Source organism: Balearica regulorum, chromosome 19 (assembly GCF_011004875.1).
Source record: "Balearica regulorum gibbericeps isolate bBalReg1 chromosome 19, bBalReg1.pri, whole genome shotgun sequence".
NCBI classification, from domain to species: Eukaryota; Metazoa; Chordata; class Aves; order Gruiformes; family Gruidae; genus Balearica; species Balearica regulorum.
The window spans coordinates 1,250,930-1,275,918 of NC_046202.1; the positions used below are offsets into that span (position 1 = coordinate 1,250,930).

The 24,989-nt window shown below is 41.1% G+C and overlaps 1 protein-coding gene across 6 annotated transcripts in view; it reads left to right on the forward strand.

Moving 5' to 3' along the window:
- NOS2 (nitric oxide synthase 2) overlaps positions 1-18,727 on the forward strand; it is a 38,238-nt gene extending 19,511 nt beyond the window's left edge. For all 6 annotated transcript variants that reach the window (XM_075771738.1, XM_075771739.1, XM_075771737.1 and 3 more), the window contains 26 exons: positions 1,109-1,284; positions 2,441-2,537; positions 3,102-3,224; positions 3,315-3,463; positions 5,459-5,621; positions 6,063-6,154; positions 6,555-6,696; positions 7,107-7,246; positions 7,849-8,023; positions 8,786-8,887; positions 9,532-9,726; positions 10,081-10,163; positions 10,471-10,615; positions 10,870-10,974; positions 11,111-11,160; positions 11,256-11,430; positions 11,913-12,045; positions 12,454-12,532; positions 12,939-13,117; positions 13,763-13,926; positions 14,700-14,910; positions 15,234-15,321; positions 15,781-15,902; positions 16,518-16,666; positions 17,416-17,610; positions 18,202-18,727. In XM_075771738.1, coding sequence (XP_075627853.1) covers positions 1,178-1,284; positions 2,441-2,537; positions 3,102-3,224; positions 3,315-3,463; positions 5,459-5,621; positions 6,063-6,154; positions 6,555-6,696; positions 7,107-7,246; positions 7,849-8,023; positions 8,786-8,887; positions 9,532-9,726; positions 10,081-10,163; positions 10,471-10,615; positions 10,870-10,974; positions 11,111-11,160; positions 11,256-11,430; positions 11,913-12,045; positions 12,454-12,532; positions 12,939-13,117; positions 13,763-13,926; positions 14,700-14,910; positions 15,234-15,321; positions 15,781-15,902; positions 16,518-16,666; positions 17,416-17,610; positions 18,202-18,315 — 3,477 coding nt within the window. In that variant the 5' untranslated portion in view covers positions 1,109-1,177 and the 3' untranslated portion in view covers positions 18,316-18,727. The remainder of the gene's footprint in view (positions 1-1,108; positions 1,285-2,440; positions 2,538-3,101; positions 3,225-3,314; positions 3,464-5,458; positions 5,622-6,062; positions 6,155-6,554; positions 6,697-7,106; positions 7,247-7,848; positions 8,024-8,785; positions 8,888-9,531; positions 9,727-10,080; positions 10,164-10,470; positions 10,616-10,869; positions 10,975-11,110; positions 11,161-11,255; positions 11,431-11,912; positions 12,046-12,453; positions 12,533-12,938; positions 13,118-13,762; positions 13,927-14,699; positions 14,911-15,233; positions 15,322-15,780; positions 15,903-16,517; positions 16,667-17,415; positions 17,611-18,201) is intronic.
- The last annotated feature ends 6,262 nt before the right edge of the window (positions 18,728-24,989 follow it).

Consider the following 24,989-nt stretch of genomic DNA (forward strand, 5'->3'; position numbering starts at 1 on the left):
TCTCTCTTTCTAACTTTCTTCCTTTCTTTTCTTTCTCTCTCTCTCTCGCTATCCTTTTCTTTCCTTCTCTCCTTTTCCCCTGTGTTTTACAAAAATGTATAGGCACACTGCGGCATTTTTTTATTGCAGAATACTAATTTAGATTTGTTCCTATTTTGTGACTTCATTACACACTATTTCTTTTACTTGGAGTACCAGACAAGTCCTAACACCTTACAGCTGCTGCACAGATAGTTGCATGTGGGTCTTTTCTTGTGTGATTTTACAGCAGACAGCATCTTGGGAGCCCAGCAATATAAATTTTACTTTTATTGAAAAAGCACTATAAATGACAAAATAAGATACAATTTGCATCATGAATATGTGGCAATGTATATTTTCTTTCCAGATCTTTAATTTTTTTGAAACATCTGTTATGAAGCAGATTCAAACACTATTTTGTTCTTTTTCTCCTGTCACACCTGCCTTGGTGCAAAAATCTATTTTAGGCTCAGAAATTAGCAGAAAATGTATGTTCAAATGAATAGCATTAAACTTTGTACGTTCTTCTATATACGTTACCTTCAAGTATATGCTATGTATCTATATCTTACAAAACACAGAATTCAGAGTCTCAGAATCCCATTTGTCTCTGGCAGATGAATACATTGCAAAACATTTTGGTTAATTTACAGACCAATTTTTTTTTCATTACTGTGTGAATAACACAGCAATATATCTTACATCCCTTTTCCTAGCTAACACATAGTGAATTAACAGAACATTTAGTAACACTTAACAAACTTTTGAAAAACACAGAACATTGTTAAGTGTCAAGGCATGCTTTGCGTAGAAGTAAAGTATTCATGTGCTTTTTGTAGATAACTGATATTTGCTGGTTTATGCAACTGAGGGACATTTGAAATTCTCTTGCCAATATTTTAAAATAAGGCATGACTGCAGCAGTACACTGACAAACTGTTAGGTATAGTATCACTACTCTGACTCAAGTGGTTTTCCTTTTTTAAAACAGGAAGTTAGAGCAATTAGTCTGGTAGGTTTGTGAGCCCTCTCAAAGGCAGTTACTTTCTTAGTCAACACTGACCTTGGGGTTTTTTTCCTTCCTCAGAAGTGTTCCCACATCTCACAACACAAGATTGCAGCACTGTGAACTAAAATCATAAATAAAGCATACAAAATGTTGTGCCCGTGGCAGTTTGTATTCAAACCTCGTGCTGCTAAGAACCAGTCCTCTGAAGAGAAGGATATCAATAATAACGTGGAGAAAAATAGGAAGATCCATGGGTAAGATCTTTGTCTTTTAATGGCTTTATAGTTTCTCTTTCATTTGAAAAGGAAAGATACTAAGTGATATGGGTTCTGGAGAAACCCGTAATGTGTTTCCAAAGCAATAATATTAACCAAAGAACAGTTGTCCCTGGGGGTCCCTGGCTGGTGTTGACTTGGTAAGGTACATTTAAACTTTTGTGTCTAAGTTACACAACCGTTGTGGAAAGAAATCATCTTGCTTTCTCTTTCATAGTTCCAAATTTATTTGGTGTGCTATAATGATTTCACGTATGCTAGGACTTAGGAGGCATGTGTATGCTATAAAAATTAGCAAAGTGATTATTAATGCTGTAATTAAGTTGGTAAAGTATTTCTGTGATAGAATTTATACAAGACACTGTATAAAATAAATTGCACATGCATATTAAATTTCTCAGTTTTCAGGCTGTTACTTATGTCTGTTTTCTATTGCATATCATTTCTTTCTCTGCTCATTCCCTACCCTTTCCTGTAATTCCTCAAAGTAGTTTGTATTCAAATGTGAAGATAGGCAAAGCTGACTAGTGGAAGTGGGTGATCACATATGTTCTGCTAGCTAAACCACATCATTGCCCTCTCCAAACTAAGGGTTTTGTTTGGAGTTCATGGTCTGGATGCCTCTGGGGTGTTTTTGATCGTCTTCTGAAACCTGATATCCAAATTAAAAAGCAGGAGTTCAGAAAGAAAGTCTTAATGCAGAAAGCAAAGGAAATTAATATAAGAGTATGTTATTTGCTTAATAAGCTGGAGAGTGGACCTAGCTGAAATTTTCACGCATTTCCCTGAAGATTTAAACCTCTTTGTTTAATTCCTCTGAATATTTTCTGGCCAGATTACAATTGTACAGATGTCCTTTGTTTAGCTTACAACAATGATACTCAACCTTTACCATTCCAGGGCATATCAGTTGTTTTCCTTCCCACATAGCTATCTGGAATGGATGATTGTAGCTTTACTATGGCCTGCTAGTCCACTCCACCCCTCACACTGCTGCAGGTGGTTGGCTTGTTGGCTTATTGACTCGGTACATCTCTCAGAGACAGCTCTGAGCATCTCCTACTGATGCTGCAGGTAAAACTAACAAACACCTAGTACATTGTGTTATACTGAATTGTCTTTCTCTCTTTTAAAGGTTAGAAAATGATGATGCCAAATTATATGATCTGAGCAAGAAGCAGATACAGATTGCACCTCTTGTAACTTCAGCGAAGGCCGAGGATGTGAGAGAGGTCTGTTTCTAGTGTTCTTGTTTGATACAAACAGTTCACAAGGGTTGTGAACTTCTCAAAGTTCTCATGTGCAGACTAACTGTGGTTACATGGGGTTATGCTGTGAGATCTTTGGATGACAGATCTCTTCTGAACAAAAGGGAGCTTTGGTAAGACATAAGGGAACGAGGTGACCCAGTGGGATTGGAGCGCCTGATTCCTTTGTTCACCTTTGAAATCCCAGCCTTTAGTAACAAACATGTGCTTTCTCTAAAATGGTCTGGTTCACTTTCCTGAGTCTGTGACTATTATCTTAAGAGGCCTTATTGAAATTGAAAAGGTGTTTGCAGTGGCAGATATTGTTTGATTAGTACAAAAATACTTTTTTCCCATTTCATATCAAACTCTGGATTAGGTCAATAGTTTTGTACTCAACTGAGTAAATACATTGGAGAAGATCACATTTATACATAGTTTCTTGAATTTAATTTGTAGCATTTTAATGGTAAAATAAAATATAAAATGAAGCTTTAAGATACTTAATAGGTCTGAAGTGAGTACGTATTTTTATTTTTCTCTGTCCAGAACCCTCCCCAAAATGGTATCAAAGCTTCAACCCAAGTATCGAGATGTCCAAGACATGTAAAAGTAAGAAACTTGGGAAATGGCTCCAGCTTTCTCGACACACTACACCTGACAGCAAAGGAGGTAAGATATGGAAACCTGAACAGTAATTTTTCATAACTTTGAAAAGATACAGAGTGCAATATTGGGTTTTGACATTTTATTGTTTTTCAGGTTATCAACTGCCGGACCAAAGCCTGCCAAGGGGCCCTCATGACCCCAAAGGGCCTGGTGAGAGGTACTAGAGATAGGCCAGTTCCACCGGCAGAGCTTTTACCTCAGGCAATAGACTTTCTCAAGCAGTACTACAATTCATTTAAAGAGTAAGCCAACTTTACCTTCGTTTTTGGTATAAAAGTCCTCTACCTACCTGTCTGCCTGTGAGACTGTAGGAGCATTTCATTTCTTCACGGCTATTGGTAACTATCCCATTACATAGCATGCATTCAAAAAATAGACAAGGACTATTAGAAAAGGTAAGTAAAAGTATTACTGTACTTCATATCATATATCTGGCAATCCCAGGTCTTGGGAATACAGAGATGGACTCTGTACAGCGCATTCCTCAGCCCCATCCTTTCTGAATGTGTTAGATTATAGTACAAAGCGGCTTGGTTAGGACTCTTACGGAACGTTACCTTCTGTTTTCTTAACATTGGATGTTAATGGGATTAGCTCCTACCTAGATCAGCCTTAGACGTGAATAATGTGGGTAATGCTTTTTATTTGTGCTGTACCAAATATCTTCTCTGTGTTCTTTTGTCCTCTGTTTTGACTCTCAAGGCTTTAGCCAAAGATTGGAAGGCCAGTCTCTTGCTTCTCAACCTTGCTCTGTGCTATCATCAACATAAGCTACTGAACATGCTGAAAGGACGCTCTAGCTTCAGAAAAGAGCTTTGTGTTTTCACTAAAGTGCACGTGGTGCAGAGACATCTTGTTGCAGGAAAAGCTGGAACATCTAGTTGAGGTCCAAGAGTTTGCAGTGACAGTTTTCACATGACAAGCTTTTAAGTGACAATCTAATGTTTGCTCATGCCATTATAAAACATTATCAGACTTTCAAAGGGACTCAGCTACATAATGGCTACTTCTTTAGACACTTTGAACTCTTCTACAAAGCTTTCTTCCATCTGAGTCTTTCTGAAAGTCCCTGTCTTACAGGCTGTACTCATTTGCACATCTCTGTGTTTCTGCTCATGGCTATTTGATCACATTGACTTACACTATCTTACATGCTTGCCCTTGATCTTTCATCTTGTTGAAAATGTGAAAACTCTGAGACAGTGCAGGCTATTTTCATTCTGTCTGTAAGCCAACAAAACAATTTTTGTCTGTGCTGTGATAAATATTTCCTAATATTTTGACTTCATTGTCTGTTATCAAACTAAAGAATTTTAGAGTTGGTTTCCCTGACAAAGGAATTGCTCAGCATTTCTTTTTAGGAATGAAAATCCTACTTACTTTGTTCAGCAGAGCTGTGTCCCTGTGAAAATAGAGCCCTGAGAGGACAGTCACTGCAATCTTACTTCTGGGCTGAAGCTAGCATGTTCCCTACTTTTCATTTGCTTGTGATTTGACATTTTTTCCAAATTAATCTAGAAAATCTGAATTTAAACGGAAAATTTACACTGAAAAGTTTGTGATCAATCCATGTAGGTGTTGGGTGGTGAAAGGATGGTGTTGCTACTTAAATTTCTAGTGTGTTAGCCTCTTCATTAGGCTAGTAAGCTCTGTCCTTTGCACTCAATAAGGATGGTTCCTAAATTCTGAAGCCAGGAATAATTCTCCTCTGTAGTCCTCAGTCAGAGTCCTATGTACTTAACTCACCCCTTTGCCTAGAACACCCCCTGCTTTTTGATAAAAACCTCGACTGCTGCGCTAGATAACAGCTATGCTTTGGGGACAAAAGTGTGGTCAGTAGAGGGGAGGTGGGGCACAGACAACGGTGACTTCTCACAGCCAAAGCACAGTGAAAATTGCTGACTTCATGAGGTGATGGATGTTTTCATAGGGTATTTTATGTTGGCCTGTTTCACATCCAGAGAGTGTGGATTTATAACAGGGGCAGGTTTCTCAATATTTAGCCAGACTTGCCATATCTCAACCTACATAGATGCTAACCCCCTCCCTGGAAATCTACCTGCATCCTGGAAGATAAAATCAGCAGTGTATGTAGAAGTCTTCTCATGCAAAAGGATGCCTAAAAGCTTTATGGCTTGAGCAATAAGATCCAGAACATAAGAATATCTGCAATTTAAATCAATTCTAAGTAATGAAATTCTCATTGTTTCTTTCCATGGCTGTTTCCTGTTCAAAAGGCCAAAAATAGAAGAACACCTGGGCCGACTGGAAAAAGTGACCAAGGAGATAGAAACAACAGGAACCTACCATCTGACAAAGGATGAACTGATCTTTGCTGCCAAACAGGCCTGGAGAAATGCGCCTAGGTGTATTGGGAGAATCCAGTGGTCCAATCTCCAGGTAACGTATGAGTCTGGACATTATGGGCCAAATAGTCATCTGCTGTAAATCAGAAGAATGTCCTTTGGTACAATATGCCAGTTGCTTCAACTGAGGACTGCTCCCTCCTGTACATATCATATGATCAACGGGGTTTTTTGTAGTCCTCTGCTTCATAGTTGAACGAAAACATGTGTAGGAGTCTTAGCGTAGAAACCAGCTGTGTCATGGAACCACGTGCACGTCTTGATCCTTGGAGGATTGTTACGTGTGAAAATGATGCTTATAAGAACAATAAAAATGAGCCTTTCCTAGTGGAGCTACAATTAAATTGAGAGATACTGATTTTTCATTTTACTTTTTTCCTTAATCTTTCCTTAAATGCATAAGAAAAATAATGAGCTTACATTGCTGTTTCAAAATCAGGGTTTTTTTTTCTTTACATTTCTTTTGGAAACATAGGTATTTGATGCACGTGATTGTAAAACAGCGAAAGAAATGTTCGAGCATATCTGTCGTCATATTCAGTATGCCACAAACAATGGAAATATAAGGTAAGTCTCTTCAATTTTGCCTTGCAAACAACAAAAATCACGTCCAGATCTGGACTCAAAATGCTACATAAGACCTGAAATGGTATATCTAAATATTTTCACAACTTGTCTTTGCTCTTAATTCTCCTGGTACTTATGTGTTCCTCTCATGTACCATCAACCATTTTGAAATTTTGTACCTTTCATGGCTGATGTTGCAAAATCTTTTCTAATTCCTGGGGAAAAGAGATGCTTTGAAGATTAAGAGAGGTGGGCAGGGATGATGAATGATTTTATTTCTACTGATGTTTATTTTAGAAATAGAAAATAATTGCTGTTGGTAACAATTTATGTCTCAATAATTAGAATGTATTTGATGTGCTGCTGTGGTGTAACGGGAGTTGATTGTCTCTCTGGGCAGATCAGCCATCACTATCTTCCCCCAAAGGACTGATGGGAAACACGATTTTCGTGTTTGGAACAGCCAGCTCGTCCGATACGCTGGATATCAAATGCCAGATGGGTCTATCATAGGAGACCCTGCCAGTGTGGAGTTCACACAGGTACAGTTCTACATACAGAATCACAACGGCTTTCCATCTCATCTAACCCTTCTGTCGTCTTTTTGTTTTTCTTGCATGTTTATGCAGAGTGGGAGGGAAGTGTGGTGGTAAGGAGTGAATAGGATGTTCTGCCCCACAGGTTCTAGGTGCAGGCAGTGCAATAATTTCCTACAATCCTGATATAAAGGTACTCCCCTCCATCTCAGAACAGGGTGACCTAATGCTCCCCTTAAGGCAGGGACACAAGCAGTACTTGAACAACATGTCTCAACATTGTTGGAATGGGAAAGATAACCTTTATTGCTTAGAATTCACCTCAGTGGGTTTTAGAGAGTTAATGTTCTTTTGTCTTCGAATCCAGCAGGAGGGGGAACCTAAAAAACCCCAAAATGTACTTTCTTTATTTACAGTTGTGCATTGAGCTTGGGTGGAAGCCGAAATATGGCCGCTTTGATGTAGTTCCACTCATTCTCCAAGCAAATGGCCAAGACCCAGAAATATTTGAAATCCCACCAGAAATTGTCCTCGAAGTGCCAATGGAGCATCCAAAGTAAGCACGCAAGGTTTAGACAATTGCATTTTTGCCTCTGCCTCACCTTGGCAGGTTATTAGCCTCTGCGCCTGTGGCAGTCATTTTATGAGTTCTTTGTTAGGATGAAATTATGGTAAATTGTCCTGAAAGATAAAATGCCTGTTAGAACAATAAAATTACATTTAAATTAAGGAAGCCAATAGCAATTTTGCTGGAAATATTTTTTTTCCCTCAACCTACATTTCAATCATATTCAGAATAAATAAAAAAAATCATCATTTCTTATGCCAGTGCAATACATATGTAAAATATGGCTGCAGTCATAACAAAATGTTTGTTGCCGTTCTCTCTTTGTTTTTCTTCTTCATGTTTGCTTTGGGACTGGCCTGCAAATTGCAGAACTCTGTAATTCTGTTCTGCAGTTTCTTTAGCAGGCAATTCCCAGTTACCGCATTGTAAACAAAAACTGCTAGGACCTTTTGCAGACCGTGCTTCCTGGGTCATTTCAAGACTTAGTAACAAGAGTTAGTACTCTTTATCTTCCTGGGCTTTTCTTTCTGGTTATCGCCTAAAGAAGGAAAAGACACATAAAGTAATAAATCACAATGCTTGTTTAACAGGTATGAATGGTTTAAGGAGTTAGATCTGAAGTGGTATGCGCTGCCTGCTGTTGCCAACATGCTTCTTGAGGTGGGAGGCCTGGAGTTTACTGGGTGTCCTTTCAATGGCTGGTACATGGGGACAGAGATAGGAGTGCGAGACTTCTGTGATGTACAGCGATACAATATCCTACAGGTAATCTTCTGAAGTAGAAATGTGTTGATCTGCGAAGGCAATGAACTTGGTGGGTGAAGCGTTTTTAAAAAGGAGACGCTGTCGGTCTTTGCTGGGATGGTGTATTTCCATCAAACTAACACTTCAGTGCTAATCTGACACAATATCCTGACCCTTGTGGGATGTCTTGAATTTCTGCCACGATTATGACTGCCAGATTATATGGCTGTTTTTACAGTGTTCTGACAGTATCTGTTCCAAATAGCTCAATAGAATGGTGAAACTGCAGCTGTAAAAAAAAAAAAAAATCATAGAAAATGGTGTCCAAAGGGAATTCTTCCCAATTTTACCCTGAGTCCTGCTGACTGAGGACTTTTGGTCCCTGACTGTGTATTTCTCAGAGGTATATTTATGTCAGTTCCAGTCTGCTGTTGACAAGGCAGTGGAGTCTTGGTGGTTAGCTGCAGGTCTTAAGCACCACCACACCAATACAAATTGATAACGATGACTTATAACCAGATACTGCCACTTTTAAACCATTTAGTCCAGGAGAGAACCACTCCCTGCTTTACCAAACTGGAATAGAACCAGAACTCCATGATTCAAGTTTACTTCTAATCTCAAGTGTTTCTGCTGCCATACTTTCCCCAGCATAAGACTGACTCTTCCCCCTTCCGCAATACTTTTTCCTGTACATTGATGTGATGAGGTGGGGAAATCATGAGATCTAAGTCCCGCATAGTAAATTTGCTTTTCCCTTTTCTCTCTCTTTTTCACGTGTAGGAGGTAGGGAGAAGAATGGGACTGGAAACAAACAAACTTTCATCATTATGGAAAGACCGAGCTGTTGTAGAGATAAATGTGGCTGTGCTCTATAGCTTCCAAGTAAGTCAACGAGTGTGGTATCTGGAGAGACACTGAATATTGAGTGTCCCTTTTTCATTTCACTTACAACAGCTTTATACAAATAGAGTGCCAATGGACCAGTGCTCAGTGGAGGTTATCAATAGGATTCCAATAGAGTTACTCTTGATTTACATCTGGGAAAGTACAGGATTCCATATTTCCTGTTGTTGCCAGAAAAAAACTTCAGGTGAACGCAGAAGGGAGAGAAAAAGAGAAGGAAGTTAAGGGCAAGATTGTTCATCCTTTTAACATGCATGTGAAGGTGTCAAAATCTACGGAAACCATTGAATTAATATCTTTTATTTACAATTACAATTTATTTAACATACCATAAAAATATGAAAGATCAATAAAATTGCTTTTCAGTATGCATTCCCAGTGCTGGAGAGGTAAAATGCTGATGTCAAAAAAAAAAAAAAAAAAAAAGGACATAAGAGTCCTTAATCAAAGGTCCACCTCAATCTGTATTTATATAATAGTTGCTCACAATAGTTATTTTTCAGCACCAAATAAAGTCCTTGAGTCCTTGAAATATCAACCAAAGCAAAAGGATTACTTTAACTGCATCAGGAAGAGTGGAATGGCTTTTTTAATGCATGTCTTTCCTTTTGCAATTATTCTAGAAACAAAACGTGACTATCATGGATCACCACTCAGCTGCCGAGTCCTTCATGAAATACATGCAGAATGAGTACCGTGTGCGAGGCGGCTGCCCGGCCGATTGGGTGTGGATTGTACCTCCTATGTCAGGGAGCATTACTCCTGTGTTCCACCAGGAGATGTTGAACTATGTCCTCACTCCCTTCTATTACTACCAGGTACATATTAAAAAAAAAAAAAAAAAATTCTAGTAGATAACTTCAGCAGTCCAGATGATAATATGGGATCTGAAGAAGTCCGAATGAAAACCCCTGGTTAATGGAAGTTCACTGGAGAGGTTCATAGATAGCAGGCAATATCTGTTGTGCTGTGGAAGGTTATGTTAGTTCTGTTGAATTCTAAAGCTGTAAGTAAAATGCAATTTAATGCTACAGAGACTGATCCCATATTTGTACACAGTGGATTGTATACATGGATTCTGTTTAATCTGGCCATTTCAAAAGTATACAAATTGTGTATTTATTATTTTACATTTCTTACCCAAAGGTTAACTTTTTTTCTTTTTTTAAAAGGTGGATGCATGGAAAACACATGTTTGGCATGATGAGACCCGGAGGCCAAAGAAAAAAGAAATAAAGTTTCGCACCTTGGCAAAGTAAGTTGTTCAAATAAGAGTCTTCATGCTTTTGTCCAACTGTTGTATTCTTGTGATGTTTCTGTTCCACTTTTTAAAATAATTATTACAGTAGAGACCACTTGAATTGCTTGAATCATAGACTTACCTGTCCACAGTTAGGTAATATTCATATCTAAGATTCAGGGCTTTTTATCGTGTATTGCTTCTGAACAATCTTCCAAGGAAAAACCATGTTCAAGATCAGTCTTTTCTAGCTTGTTTGTGAATCAATCTGAATTGCTGTGTAGCTATATTAAAAATTATATGTGATTATTTTTTTCCCCAGAGCTGTATTCTTTGCATCTTCACTCATGCGACGAACAATGGCAACCAGGTCCAAGGTCACTGTAATCTATGCAACAGAGACTGGGAAATCCGAAACACTAGCCAACAAGCTGTGCAGCTTGTTCAGCTGTGCCTTCAACACTAAGGTAAGAAAGTATAAATCATCCACGCTAAATGGAGAACGAAGTTTGGCTGGTTTTATCAGCCTCTGCAAGCTTTTTCATTCTCTGAACCTATGTGTGGAATGTTCAGGAAACACAAGTTGGACTAGAACTTTGATTTTTGTATTCATTTAGCATAATGCCTTGTAATTTGATCAACGGTCATATGATAATCACGGAGATATCTCATGCTAGTTCTGATGTTGCTAGCAATTTCTCATGAGCTTTATACCTTCCAGATTCTGTGCATGGATGAGTACAACATTTGTGACCTGGAAAAAGAAACACTTCTTTTAGTGGTTACTAGCACTTTTGGAAACGGAGATTCTCCAAATAACGGAAAGGTAATGTTCACCTCAGAAGTGTATATGAGGCTCAAGTCAAAGACTGAGACCAAAGACAGCCCTTTCGTTTGTCCCATGTACTGTTTTAAATCAGAGTATTTTTCTAACCTTACATGTTTTATGAATTTTTATACAGACCCTGAAGAACTCCTTGCTCACCTTGAAATTGCTGAGAAAAAAAATTAGGTAAAAATACTTTGTTGTTTGGTTTGCCTATGATTGAGTCCTTTTGCATTTCACTTAGCATAACATAGTAATTTTATTTTTATCTCCTCTTGCAGGTATGCTGTGTTTGGTTTGGGATCCAGCATGTATCCAGAGTTCTGTGCCTTTGCTCATGCCGTTGACCAAAAACTGGCCCAACTGGGGGCTTCTCAGCTGACTCCAATAGGCGAAGGAGATGAACTCAATGGGCAAGAAGAAGCCTTTAACACATGGGCAGTCAGTGCATTCAAGGTGACTATATAAATAGTTAGCTCATATTTTAGTTTGTTCATTCACTCATTTCAGTATTCACTAGCATCCCATAAAAATGGGAGGAAATGAAGGAAAACAAACATCTGGATTTATATCTGAATTTCGAACTCCCCTCTTTTCTACCGTTTGCCTAAGTTGAAGAGGGAACTGGGCCCCTTTTCTATTACTTTTTAATATTCACATAAAGTTCCACAAAACCTTTTGGATTATGGAATGCTTGGTATGAACAAGGGTGGTAGCATCAAACGTGAGAATTTTTTTAAGTCGATCAATTTTGTAGCTATACTGATATAGAAGTGGAACCTTACTGAATTCACTGAACCCTTATTCACTGAATTCAACAGGATCAATAAAAAATAGCAATCTGTGAAATTGATATCTCCTCATTAGGATTATGACAACACTAAGAATTTTTTTTTTTTTTTACTACGAATAGCCTTTTTTTTTTTCTTTTTTTCTAGACTGCCTGTGACATCTTTAACATCCGCGGGAAAAACAGTATTCAGTTGCCTGAGATATATACCTCTGGTGAAAGCTGGGATCCTAAGAATTACAGGATAGTGCATGACTCTCAAACTATGGACTTGGCGAAAGGTATTACCTCCCACCTTCCACTTCCTCTGTCCATTTTGCTTCAGAGAGGTCTGAACTGCAAAGGTTTTCTAGAAGTGATATTGGTCCTGTTACATGATAGAATGCATATAATAAAGTACAGTGGTCAGAGAAACAAAAGATGTTGGGCTACATTGCAAGAATCATTATCTTTTCCAGTGCAGTACATCAGAACACCAGAACTAGCATATGTTTTGACAGCCCCAGAAGAACAAAAGCTGAGATGAAATACTAGTAAGGGGATGCATGCATATAGGGCACATAGCTGAGTAAAAGTATATTGCATCTTCGGGCGACCATGGTTCAGTTCTTTTCTGCATATTATTTGAAGACAATTTAAACAAACTTAATCACAAAATTGCCATGAGTCACGTCCTCTTTTCTCAACAGCACTTGCAAACATTCACGCCAAGGATATCATTCCAATGAAGCTGAAATTCAGACAGAATCTTCAAAGTGTAAAATCCAGGTATGACACCTCATTCTTTTGATCATTGCAATACTACATTTTACTAAAATCTTAAACATCTGAAATGCCTGGTTATAAAAATCTTCTCACTGCAGTTATTAAGAAATATTTATGAATTTTGTACCATCATGAGTAAATGTAAATCATTATAACAAGAATACGTACAATCTTAGCTCTGGTTTAGATAGGATCTGACTTTCCAGTAGAGTCTTTAGGGGTGAAGGGAAATAACTAACTTTGTGATATGGCCCTCTGATATCTACTAAATGTGGAAGCTCAGGTGTCTGGTTCCTCTCCCTCATTTGGTACGCTCCATGCCAGGCAAATGTTTACTGTTCTGCGCAATTCAAAGGAAATCCTGTCGACGTAACCAAGATCTGTCTGATCTCCTTTTTTCTATATCTAGTCGTGTCACCATTCTAGTAAAGCTTTCCTGTGAGACTAATCAGGAAGTGCACTACCTGCCCGGAGAACATATCGGGATTTTCCCAGGCAACCAGCCAGAATTAGTCCGTGGCCTCATTGCACATGTCAAGGATGCCCCTCCAGCTGATCAGACTATCAGACTTGAAACCTGCGCTGATGGTAAGTTGGTTCTCTTTAGATAAAACAACCGAGGATGTTTGACAGATTTCTCAAATTCCTGAGAATTATTATAGACTGAATTTGTTTCTATTATCCTTTTCTTAAGTTTCAATAGGATTGTGTTCATGCTTTGAGTTATTCTTATAATTTTCAATTCTGATTTTGCATACCCTGGCAGTCCATGATAACTTCATCAGTGTTTGCAGAGTTATCCTAGGCTGACACTCTTTGTAATTCAGTTGCTGAATTGGCCATTGACTGCAATTAAATTAATCAACAGAGTTTGCTTATTGTTGCTATGTATCAGAGTCCTAAAATAGATTTACATGTCCTGACCATCTTTTCCATCTTAGGAACAATTTCCTAAATCACAGGATTGTGACACACAGAAAGACGATTTCCTCAAATGAAAGACTTTTCATTTTAAAGTGGTGTTTTGTTATCAGGCAATTCTCTACATCAGATCCTTCCCTTACAAAGAATTTGAAACCTCACAGTAACCTCTCTTCAGAAGGGTCCTGTGGTCTAGACCTGCTGCAACTTAGTCTGAACTCGTACTTTGAAGGACGCTGAGTTTTGCAAAGCTCTACAGCTGTCAAATGTTGTAGGAATTGCCAAGTGTTCTTTTATTTCCCTCATTTCCAGGTGGCTACTGGACAAGTGCCAAAAAGATTCCAGCCTGCACACTCTCCGAGGCTTTGACATACCTGCTTGATATCACTACTCCGCCCTCCCAACAACTACTAAAAAAGCTCTCACAGCTGGTAACAGCGGAAGGAGACAAACAGAGACTGGAAGTTTTATGTCAGGTAAGCATTCAGGCTAGATTTATGTTAGAAGTACTCTGTACTGGACCATCTGATGCCCTTCAGAAGCTTAAGAAACTTTTGTAGTGATGGTGCTTGATTTTATCCCTCTGTTCTGCGTGCTGCTAAAACCAACCACAGTGAGAGAAAGGGTGGTCTTGTGGCTCCACTTGGGCGTGGGAATCAAGAGATTTCTTCAGATCTGGTATTTCCTGTGTGGTTCTGGGTGGGTCATTTTGCCTGCCTGTTTCTCTTGCCTGCCTTGTGGTGGTTTCTGATGATACACCATTAAAAAAACCTTTCAGTTTGGAGGTGGAGGGGTTGGAGGGGAGCTGGTAGATATTTTTGTCAGAGTTTGGTACCGTGAGAGTAAGAAGGATGTCGCTTTAAGTAACCAATGACTCATAGGTGTGGTAAGTGCTTGCTTCTCCTGCTAGGCTCAGCAAGGCTCAGTAGGTTATCAGGACCTGGGCCCATATAGTTTTGCGGATATCCCGTTGCAGGGGGCTCAGAAACAGATTCTACTTCAGTTTCTACATCCTCACTGAGTGAGCTGGTATCTGAGAAAATTACAGCGGGTGTTCTGTACTTCTGTTTTCAAAAATTAAACAATTTCTTAGGAAACCCCAGTACTGGTCTAGGCAAAGTTTTGAGAATTTCAGTTGATTTGCCTACATATTTAATTGAATGTAATTGAATCTTATTTATAAGTGACACTTCAAATATCCGGCTCTCCTGAACCTGGTAACATTGTAATGGTGGCATTTGGCTTTTAGAGCACAGAAGAATACAATAAATGGAAGTTTTACAACAGCCCAAACATCCTGGAGGTCCTGGAGGAGTTTCCCTCTGCTGAGGTCTCAACAGCTTTCTTACTGACTCAGCTGCCATTTCTGAAACCCAGGTACTATTCTGTCAGTTCCTCCTGTGACATGACACCCAGAGAGATTCATCTGACAGTTGCAGTTGTAAACTACAGGACAAGAGGTAATGAATTGTTGTTTTCATCTCTGTTAATTAATATTATATTTAAGCTTCATTGTGGTTCAGAAAAAAACTTGTCTGCCATATGGCTTGAAACATATCTGTAACAAAAAGTTTGTATTGTGATCATGCAGGATAGTGTACTGCAGTGCAGGTGTTCGTACTGTGTCAGGATTTGCTAAAATCCTTCACCATCATCAGTGTATCCTTGTTTTATAAATCATTACTAGATATACACTTATTTAAATGCTGTAATTTTAAGTATAAACTGAGCTTTTTTAAAAAAACAGAGAACTGACAGAGGTGTTTCCCTTTGCTTTGATTAGATGGACAAGGGCCTTTGCACCATGGAGTTTGCAGCACATGGCTGAATACAATAGCTCTCAATGAAATGGTCCCATGCTTTATACACAGGTGAGTGTATGACAGAGAACAAAAAAAAGAAGGAAAAAACCCACAACCAAACAGCAGTTCTTAGTTCAGTTTCTTCAGTGTTTTTTTTCATTGTTTGCATATGACTTTCAAGTGACTGGTGAGTGCAAGTTGGAATATCTGAGTTTGAGGATCAGAGAAGAGAGAGAACTCCCTGTCTTCCAGAGATGAGACCCTTTACCATGTCTTATGTTGAGTAAAATCATAAATCATTAGAAAATTCTGAAAGAATTCTATTCATATGACACGATCCCCACTGTCAGCATATCCACTATGGAGCAAGTAAAGCTAAAGAACAAGAAGCAACCGTCACCAAGTTAAGCCCCATTATTGTTTTCAAATTGATAACTTAGGCTGTGCTGTTCAGAATCATTCAGGAATCTGACACTGAGAAGTCAGTCACAAACTCATTACCTAATTAGCATTTTTTTTGCGTTTTAGTGCTAATGGATTCCAGCTCCCAGAGGAGCCAACCAAGCCATGCATTCTGATTGGCCCAGGAACGGGAATTGCTCCCTTCAGAAGTTTTTGGCAGCAGCGTCTCTATGACCTGGAAAAGAAAGGTACTGATGGGAACTGCTACAAGGGGGAGGCCATAACTCGTCCAGCAGCAGCAGACATCCAAGATGTCCCTTGTCCTCCAAACAAAATCTCTACGGATGGAGACAGCCAGAAACATTAGCCAAGTAAACCCCATAGAGATTTGTCATCCCAAGACTGATTGGACACTGCACTGAAACAGCTAATAATTCCATCCCACTTGAGACCATTCTGGTCATCTTGAGGTGTTTGGTCACTTGGAGGGAGCCACATATGAGTCCTTGTAACCACCATATGTTCAGTGACTGCCCCAGCGCTCCCATGGGGGCCGCAATACGGAGAAAACACCTCGGCCTGCCTGTATTACAGAGCCTATTTGGGGAACCTGCTCCAACGGGTGATTCCACGCAATTCTCTGGGGTCTTGGGCAGGTCCAGTCCTACTGCAGGACCCTAAAATTGGAAACTGTCACACACAGACACACACACACTCCCTTTCTCAGATGTTTAGTGAGCAAGGCTAATCAGAAAGTAGCTATACACAGCTAGTTACTGTGACAACAGAGCCCCCTGGGAATAGTCACAGGAGATAATAGGCCTTACCAGGAATGACAAAAAAGTTTCCAATGTTGGTTTCAGGGATCAAAGGTGGTGACATGATGTTGTTGTTTGGCTGCCGGCAGCCAGACATGGATCACATCTACAAAGAAGAAACTGAGGAAATGAAGAGGAAGGGAGTCCTGAAAGAAGTCTATACAGCTTACTCCAGACAACCTGGCCAAGCTAAAGTGAGGCTGGCTCCTTTGTTCTTTAAGGGTTGGCTCCTTTCAGAACGGTCCCTCACGTTAAGATCTGGGCTCTGTTTAACAATGTTATTTACAACAATGTTAGCATTTTACTTTGGTGTATTGTGAACAAGAGACAAAAGGCCCTGCTCCTTCAAGGCAAATCTCACTGTGCACTTCAGTAGGAGCAAGCTATAGAAATATAAAACCCTTGCTGCCATATAGAGAGGCATAATAGACATACAATCAAATCTTTAAGTGCAAACAGCCTTTGAAACTAGAAGCTGGAACATTTTCAAAGCCATAAATTTTGCAGGATTTGATTAGCCCATGAGTTAGAAATGAGTTGGCTCTGGCCATTTCTTACCATTTCAGTGACACAGTGGTCCTGGAAATTAATTTTGCTTAGATGAAATCTTTATTGGAGAAAACAACAGTGCTTAAGCTATCCTCTTTTTAGCTATCCTACTCTCCTGGCAAGTTAGGAGACTTTGGCAGTTGTAACTGGTTCTAAAAAAGAAGAATCTTAGTCTGCTCTAGTTTAATCAGGAGACAGGACTAGCCTCCAAATCTGAGGCTTGTGAAGACAGCATGAAGACATTTTTCTTCTCCTTTGCTGTGGTGCAACACACAGCTGGAACAGACAGGGCATTTAGAACCTTACTACATAGACCCACATAGAAATTAGAAAAGCCAATAGCCAAAGTAGCATTTAAGAAACCTTGTCTAATGATCCTTTTCCTGTTTCTAAGGTCTACGTTCAAGACATTCTTCAAAGCAAGTTGGAGACCAAAGTGTGCAACCTCTTGCATAAGGAGGAAGGGCATCTGTATGTCTGTGGAGATGTACGCATGGCCAAGGATGTTGCTGAGACCTTGAAAAGGATGCTTGCAAAAAACATGAACCTCAATGAGCAGCAGGCAGAGGAGTATGTCTTCCAGCTAAAGGTATGCTGTGATGTTCAAGGCATTCCTTCCAGTCTGACAGAGTGGGTTGCAGAAGTCTTCAAAGTCACACTCAAGATCTTGCGGGCTGCCATGAGCTTCTTTTTAGCAGAATGCATAAGGAAAAGAGCTTGAAGCGATCAGCTTAGTCCACCTACCATGATTTAAAACGCAGTTGCTGTTTGGTGATGGTGCAAGAGTGACACATAATGTTCTTCTCTTACATCTACCGTTTTCCCCAGCGTCTCCCTTTGGGTCCTGGACATTAGCTTTGTTGCATGTCTGAAACATCAAGAGTTTAAGACTTTATTGTACCAACGGAGGAAAGTGAGTTTAAGAAATTAGTGGGCCCATGGCTGAAAACACAGTGCCTGGGTCTGCTGGCTTTTTAGGCCCCTCTTGTTAGCATAACTTGCCCTGGAGCAGCACATGGGTCTGGGATTCAAATGGGTTCCTTTTATTGACAATAACAAAAGTCCACTATTACAGAACCAGTCATACGAATGCAAAAGACCTTTCAGTTACTTAACTGTTACATAAGGAGGAACTAGCAGTATTTAATTAATCTCTTGGGTTTGCTTTCTTTTTTTGCAGAGCCAAAAGCGATACCATGAAGATATATTTGGGGCTGTGTTCCCACATGAAGTCAAAAGAGGTGTAAGAGCTTTGCAACCCACCAGTCCAAGAACGAAACAACTTATGTTTTAGACAATATTTGCACATTTGTTGTTATTTTCAAGAAACAAGGGGTCAAATCCTCTCTCTTACATGTGTTAAATCATACACATGTATATGATTGTAGGATTTGACTTCAGCCTTAATTAAGAAAAAAATAATTTTAACTTTTGCTATTTATTCAGAGATTTCTTTTAATAGGTTATCTTAATAGTGAAGATGCAAATTATTTTTTTAATAGTCTATGCTAGTATAAATCTGCTATTTTTTGTAAATACAAGGAAAATTTAGAGATTTTTACCATGTAAGCTAGAACTGAAATCTTTTTTTTAAATGTACTGTTTATCTTTGTGAACTTATTTATATCAGTTTGTTTTACTGTGTGTATTATCTTCACTTTAAAGCAAGTAAATGGATGGCTGTGGCACTTTGAAATATATTGAAACAATATATTGCCATATTGTTGAAGCAATATTTGCCAATGAGATAATAATATAATGGTTCATAAGTGGAAATATCTGCTGCATACCCTCAAATGTACGATAGTAGTTTTGAATTCTGCTTTGTGTGATTCAGGTACTTGAACCTGAATTGTTGTTGTTAGAGCATATGGCAGTAAGGTTCAGAAGATTCAAAAGCACTTTGTACATTTGAATTCTATGTTCTGATTTACTTGATTTGTTTGTAATAAAAGATGCCTTTATATTGAGACAAACAAGTTGGTGTGGATTAAATGTTACACCTCTTTTTGCTGTTGGCTTTAGCCTAAAAAAGTAGGGGTCGGTAAGTTATTGAGTTCCGGTGAAGTGGGTTTGGGCTCCAGCCAACACTCCTTCCGTAAGTGAAGAGCCCATTTCCAGGAGTTAGGCAGTCTCCCTAAGATTAGTTAAGCATTTTTGTTATTGCCAGGAAAGTGTGTATTTGCACCATAGATTCTATGATTGGCTTGCAAACTGCAAGAATATAAAATAGGAATGAGAGCAGTATATTTTGCTCTAGTTATATTTTGGATCTTTTTATGCCTTGCAGTTATGTCAACTTTTAGTTCCCTAAAATTACCAGGGCTGTATGATCATATTAAAAAAGCATAAGGTGAGATTTTCCTGTTATCCCTTGTCTCCAGGAGCTGGAATCTGATGAAGGAGGAGTTGAGACTCAAAAGTCAACAGTGCCACATATGTAGTGTGTTTCACGTGTGCTTCAGGACAGCCTTAGACATAAGATCAAAAATACAGCGTAGATGAAAGCATGTGGACAGTGATGGCAGAGAACAGGATGTATCAGACAACAGCTACAAAGGGAGTAAAGGACAGAGGAGATTCCTGGCAAGTATGGAGTCCTGGTGGGCACCTACTATATATACACTCCATCAGCGTTATTTCATGCTTTGTTCAATTGATGTTTTCTGATTTTGGATTTTTGGGGCGGGGTGGAAATGGAAGAAGGTAATTGCACTTCCCATTAAGAAAGTTCCCCGTAAGCCCAGTGCTCACTGAGTCCTAGACTTCAAATGAGCCCAACAAAAGCAGTTAACAGAAGCAGTCAGTTCCATACTTCAGAGCGCTAAGATGCTCTGTGCCCTTTTGGGACATGCATCACTGCACAGCCCATTTTCCAGGCACATCGCCAGATAGGTGAATTTCCTTGCCAGGATGGTCTTTGTATCTCAGGTGTCTTGTCAAAGTAATTGCTTACTTTAAAGCATTACCATAATCCTTTAGAAATGCTTGCTTGTGTACTAAAGGACCATAGTTCACTTTCAGTTGGAGAGTCGGAAAACTCAGAAAAAAAAAAAAAAAGCCATGCTGTTTTTACCAAGTTGGGGGCAGACTGGGGTGCCCTTCGATAATGCCGTGTCCTGAAGATGTGAGACACCACTGAAAACTGCCAGCCAGGGAAGCAAGAACATCTGTTCCTTCATGGGCCTCTGACAAGTCGGAGCCAGAGGCACAAGTGTTTGTGTATCAGCTCAGAAGTTGCATGACTTTCCACTGATGCATTTTAAGTTGATGATGCAAGTTTTATTGAGGGACCTTTTCATCTTAATTCCACCATTGCAAACATTTCCCTCTAGCAGAGAGGTGAGAAGGCAGTTAAAGGAAAGAATTAAGAAAAGCAGAGATCTATTTTTTAATTCTTTGTGAATTTATTTAAAGTGGTCCCAACTGTAAATTAACTTCAGTTGCAGCACTGATCTGAAGCTGTGTATAATTGCTTTTTCTACAGAAATAAATGGGGAAGATAAAGTGCAGATGTTAAGGTCAGTGGATAATTATTCTATTCCAACATAAAAACTGAAACTCCATTTAAGAAACTAGATGCAAAATACACCTTTTAAAATCCTGGAGATGATCAAATAGCCTGTTCTGCGGTTATTAAAGTGTTCATTACAGCCCCAAGTCAGTAAAGGATTTAAGCATGTGCATTAGTTGAAGCACTTGAGTGATGCTGCTGGAGGCAGAGGAACTATTCTGGGCTGAAAGTTCATGAGATGACTGTGCACCTTGCTGATTTGGTACCTGGCTGAGAATTACAGATCAACACTTTCTGAAGCAATTAGTGGCCTGTTTCGTAACACTTAAGCCCAACTTAGATGGCTATGATAGGATTCAGCATTCCGAACAGGCTGCATTGCCAAGGCACTGAAATGCAGACCTTTTAGCCTGGTTCTCAGTCACTTTTGGTTGTTGGTAAAATTCTCTTGTACTCCAAGGTGCACCAGGTAAACGGGTCAGCTAAACTGCAGGTTGCCATGGGGAGTTACCAGTCACCGTGCTGGTTGGGTATGGCACCAGGTGTGCAGTATGAATACACTAATTGCTTCCCTTATAGCCTGTAATATATAGGGCTCAGCTGCATGGATGTGTTTCTGAAATGTGTTAGCAATCTAACGTTGACTGGTCACAGTACTCGTCTGGGGGGGGCAGGCAGGTGGGACGGATCAGCCCAGGCAACGAGGGGCAGCTGGGCCCTGCACAAGGTGAGGGCTGAGGAACGCTGGGACAGGGAAGGCAGAATGAGTTTGGGTAGGTGAAAGGCTTTTTTTCTGTTTTTTTCATTGAAATGATGTATTATATTATAGCTGTGGAGAGAGGTTTTCCTCTCTGAATGCATATTCTGAAATACAGGGAGGTCTGGAGGGTGGGAGGCTGGTCTGGTCCGGAGACCCAGCTGGGAGGCCAGGGCTGGGCCAGGGGCTGAAGCTGCTGCTTTCGTGGGCCAGAACAGGCTGAGCTCTGAGAGCGCATGAAACTGTGAGGTGTGGTGTCCAGCTTTCCTCCATCTTGCTTCGGTTGGTTCACTTGTAGCCTGATCTGCACATTGTACGTTGTTATTTGGTGCCTTCTCTGAATGAGCCACCATTTCCCTGGCTGCACCGAGATGTTCCATGTGTGCTGGGAGGAGAGTTGAGTAACCAGGACAGTCCCACAGGGCTGGGAAATGGTCCCCTCTGATCTCTGGATTTAAAATGCAATTGAGTGTCCCTCTGGTGCTACAAATCGTCTCTGTCTGTGCTCGAACCTGTTTCTGTTGAGGTGTGAGTGCTGGTTGCTTCAGAAAAAAAGAAGAGGATGGGGAAGCTTTTGTTGTCTTTGAGGGAAAACAAATTCTTGGACTATTCATCAATGAAAGAGAAATATTGTAAAAAGGCCATTAAAAATCTAAGAATATGATCTAAACAGGAGTACACTGTATTGTATAAATCATAGATTATAAAAAGTGGTTTTAGGCTTTTGGCAGGAGACGGGTATTTTAAGTTTTTTCTAACAAAATGTGCTTTGAGAGACTTCCTAGGTGGCTGCTAATGTTAGGTGATGTTATACTCTGATATATAGTGGCTTGTGAAGCTGTGCATGGGATCGCGTCTCTAAACCAGAGCCTGGGTCAGAGTAACGTCTTCTCCAATCTCACATGTGTCAACCCGCTGCAGATGAGGAGCCCCACAGGCACACTCAACCAGTGGTGTCCCTGCATGGCCACTTTGAAATACTGGGCGTCACAGTACATCCAAATCTATAAATGGGGAGAGCTGTGGGGAGTGCTACTGCAAATCTTCCGGGTCTGAGGAAAAGATTTCGCGGGGGAAGCAAGAGGTAGACAGTAAATGCAGATCTTCCTGTTTGTCCAGTCTCTATGAAGTGGCTCTCGTAAATCTGTTAGTCGTTACACTGGGGCTAATGCGTTAAACAGGCCAGATTGCGTTCAAGGACTGCAGCTTTTGCATCTAGCTCTCGCTGTTTGGCTGTATAGCAGCAGATAAAAAGTTTGATCTGAGCCTTTGCTGTCCAGCCCTGTAAGGTTAGTGATCTGGTGCTGCTCGTGTCATCTAGTGGGGCTGTGGTAAGACTTGGTGGGCTGTAACCCGCAGTGGCCGCTTGTTACCAGGGCAGTTACTACCCTTTGGTTGCTTTGCTGACCTTGCCTTCAGCAGGGCTGGGTCTGAAGGGCCAGCAAACCACTAACGCTGGTCAGGTGTTGGAGATTTTCACCCCATCTCAGAAAATGCCTGGCTGTTCCCTGAGGCACCATAAGTTCCAGTCTTTGTGCTGGTTAACAGTGTACCTGCAGATAACATCTGCTCTCTGGCTCAGGAATGCAAAGAATGGTGGAGGGGCTCTTGCCTGTCTGGCTCTGTGTTTCTTCAAGCTGGTCCGTCACAGTCTGGGCCCACCCACAGCTGAGTGCCCCTCCAGAAAGCCTCAAAACTGGGTCCCAGCGTCGCTTGCTGCTGAGAGCTCTCGGTGACTGTAGGGATGTTGCCAGGGTCAGCCGGTGCAAAAAGCAGTTGTGTAAAGCAGCTTTGCTGTGAAGGCCTGCCCCGGGAGAGTGGCGTGTTGCTCAGGGGACTGGGCTTCTCCTTTCCCCACGAGTGCTTTGTGTTGTGCACTGTGTTTTTTCTGCCCAAACCCTGGGTGTTCGTGGGGTGCAACCTCTTCTCCTGCCTTCAGACTGACGAGGAATCTAAACTCCCAAGGACGCAAAATCCTCATATGAAAGCAAGCAAGCCCAATGCTTGCTGTAAGTCCGTGATGGAATAAAGGTGGAGAGGGGGTGCTGGAGGCATCATTTTGGTGGGAACAAGAACTGTTCTGACAGAAGCTGGCAGGGTGACCTAGTGATCCCCAGGGCGCTGCCATGTGCTGCGTGTCTCTGCAGATCAGCTTGAGCCACTCCGCACGGAGCAGCCGTATTCAAGTGCCTCTCGATCTGAGATAAGTGTGCTTGTGCAGGAGCTGCTCACATTCCCGTTCGCTGCCTGCCTTCGTGCCAGAGCAGAGGTGCCTCGCTTTGTCGGTGCTTCAGACAGCTGGGTTGCAATTGCTAGATGTAAGTATGGCCAGGCAAATATCAAAACTGTTCTTGTTCACAGCTGATGGAATGTAACCTTTATGCTTGAGGATGGTTTTGTTGTGGGTTTTTTTTTTAAATTAAACACCTGTGCCCTTCAAGCTTAATTGAGAATTAAATTAATTATTTCTTATTCCTTATGAAGGACAACAAAGCCCAACTTATCTTAAGCTTTTTATTGTTTGCATATGAAAGATCTAGATAAGATGGATGAAATGTAAAATTGCGCTTTTATGATGCCTTGGCCTTTTCCCTGCAGGACAGTACAATGCTGCTGTTATTTTCAGCATAAAGCTGTTTGGCAGCAGCGTAACGTTCCTGAGATTAATTAACACGCTGCAATGTCACTTCGACTGAGGAGAGCAAAGCAGCTGGTGTTGCTGGCAGAGCCTTTTCCCCGCTCTGTACAGAAAAGGCTGTGGCAGGACTTGGGAGGCTCTGGGTGCTCCGGCGAGGGGCTGGGCAGGTGCCCAGCTCCGTGTAGTCACACAGGGCCGTGCTGGAGGTACGTGGTGCACGGGGCAGCTTGGGCAGAGAACCTACAGCGGGCCGATGCCAGGAGGGAGACTATAGCCCTCCTTCCTCGCTGGGGCATCAGTGGAACGGGCCCCTGTGCGACAGGAGGAGGCCAGGTCAGGCTTAGGTGCCAGCTGGGCTGATCCGAGCGTACGGCCAGGCTGCGGGCACTGCGGGCTGAGCAGCAAGGTGAGGGGGGCTGAGGAGCGGCACGCAGGAGGAGGCAGCTGCTCAACGTAGTCTAAAGCTTCAAGGAAATAAATGACGGCGTTCTTAAAGCACGAAATAACTGCAGCCATCGTATCCCGGAGGGAAAACTTTCCTTGATACTGCAAACGGCCTCGACAACTCTTGAACTGGCCTGGTCCGTTGGTGCAGGGAAGAGCGGCGGAGCCTGGGGGGGAGGATAGCTGCAATTAGCGACAGGAACCACGAGGAGGCAATCAAGTCCCGGGGAAGGATTTGTGCCGGAGCCTGCAGGCAGCCCAGGTCTGGCCTCTCCCTGTCCCCTCGCTGTCACGCCGTCCCCATGCGATTTCTTGCGAGAATCCGAGTCAGAGCGAACAGAGAGCGAACAGCCTGGTGCTTCAGCCTGCCGTGCAAGCCGAGAAACAGTTTGCCAGCCGTGCTGTAACTGGGGGCCTCTGCAGTTTGACTTGTAAGAGGACACAAAATGAACCAGGCGTGCAGAAAAGACACACGCTTGTCATCTCATTTGTGAAAGGATGACAGTGATTGACAGCCAATATAATGGGAAGAAAGCAAACAGGCTCAGAGGCCATCAATTAACTAGTGAAAGCAAGCTGTAAGACACAGCAAGGGCTATAGACAAAAGCTGTAAT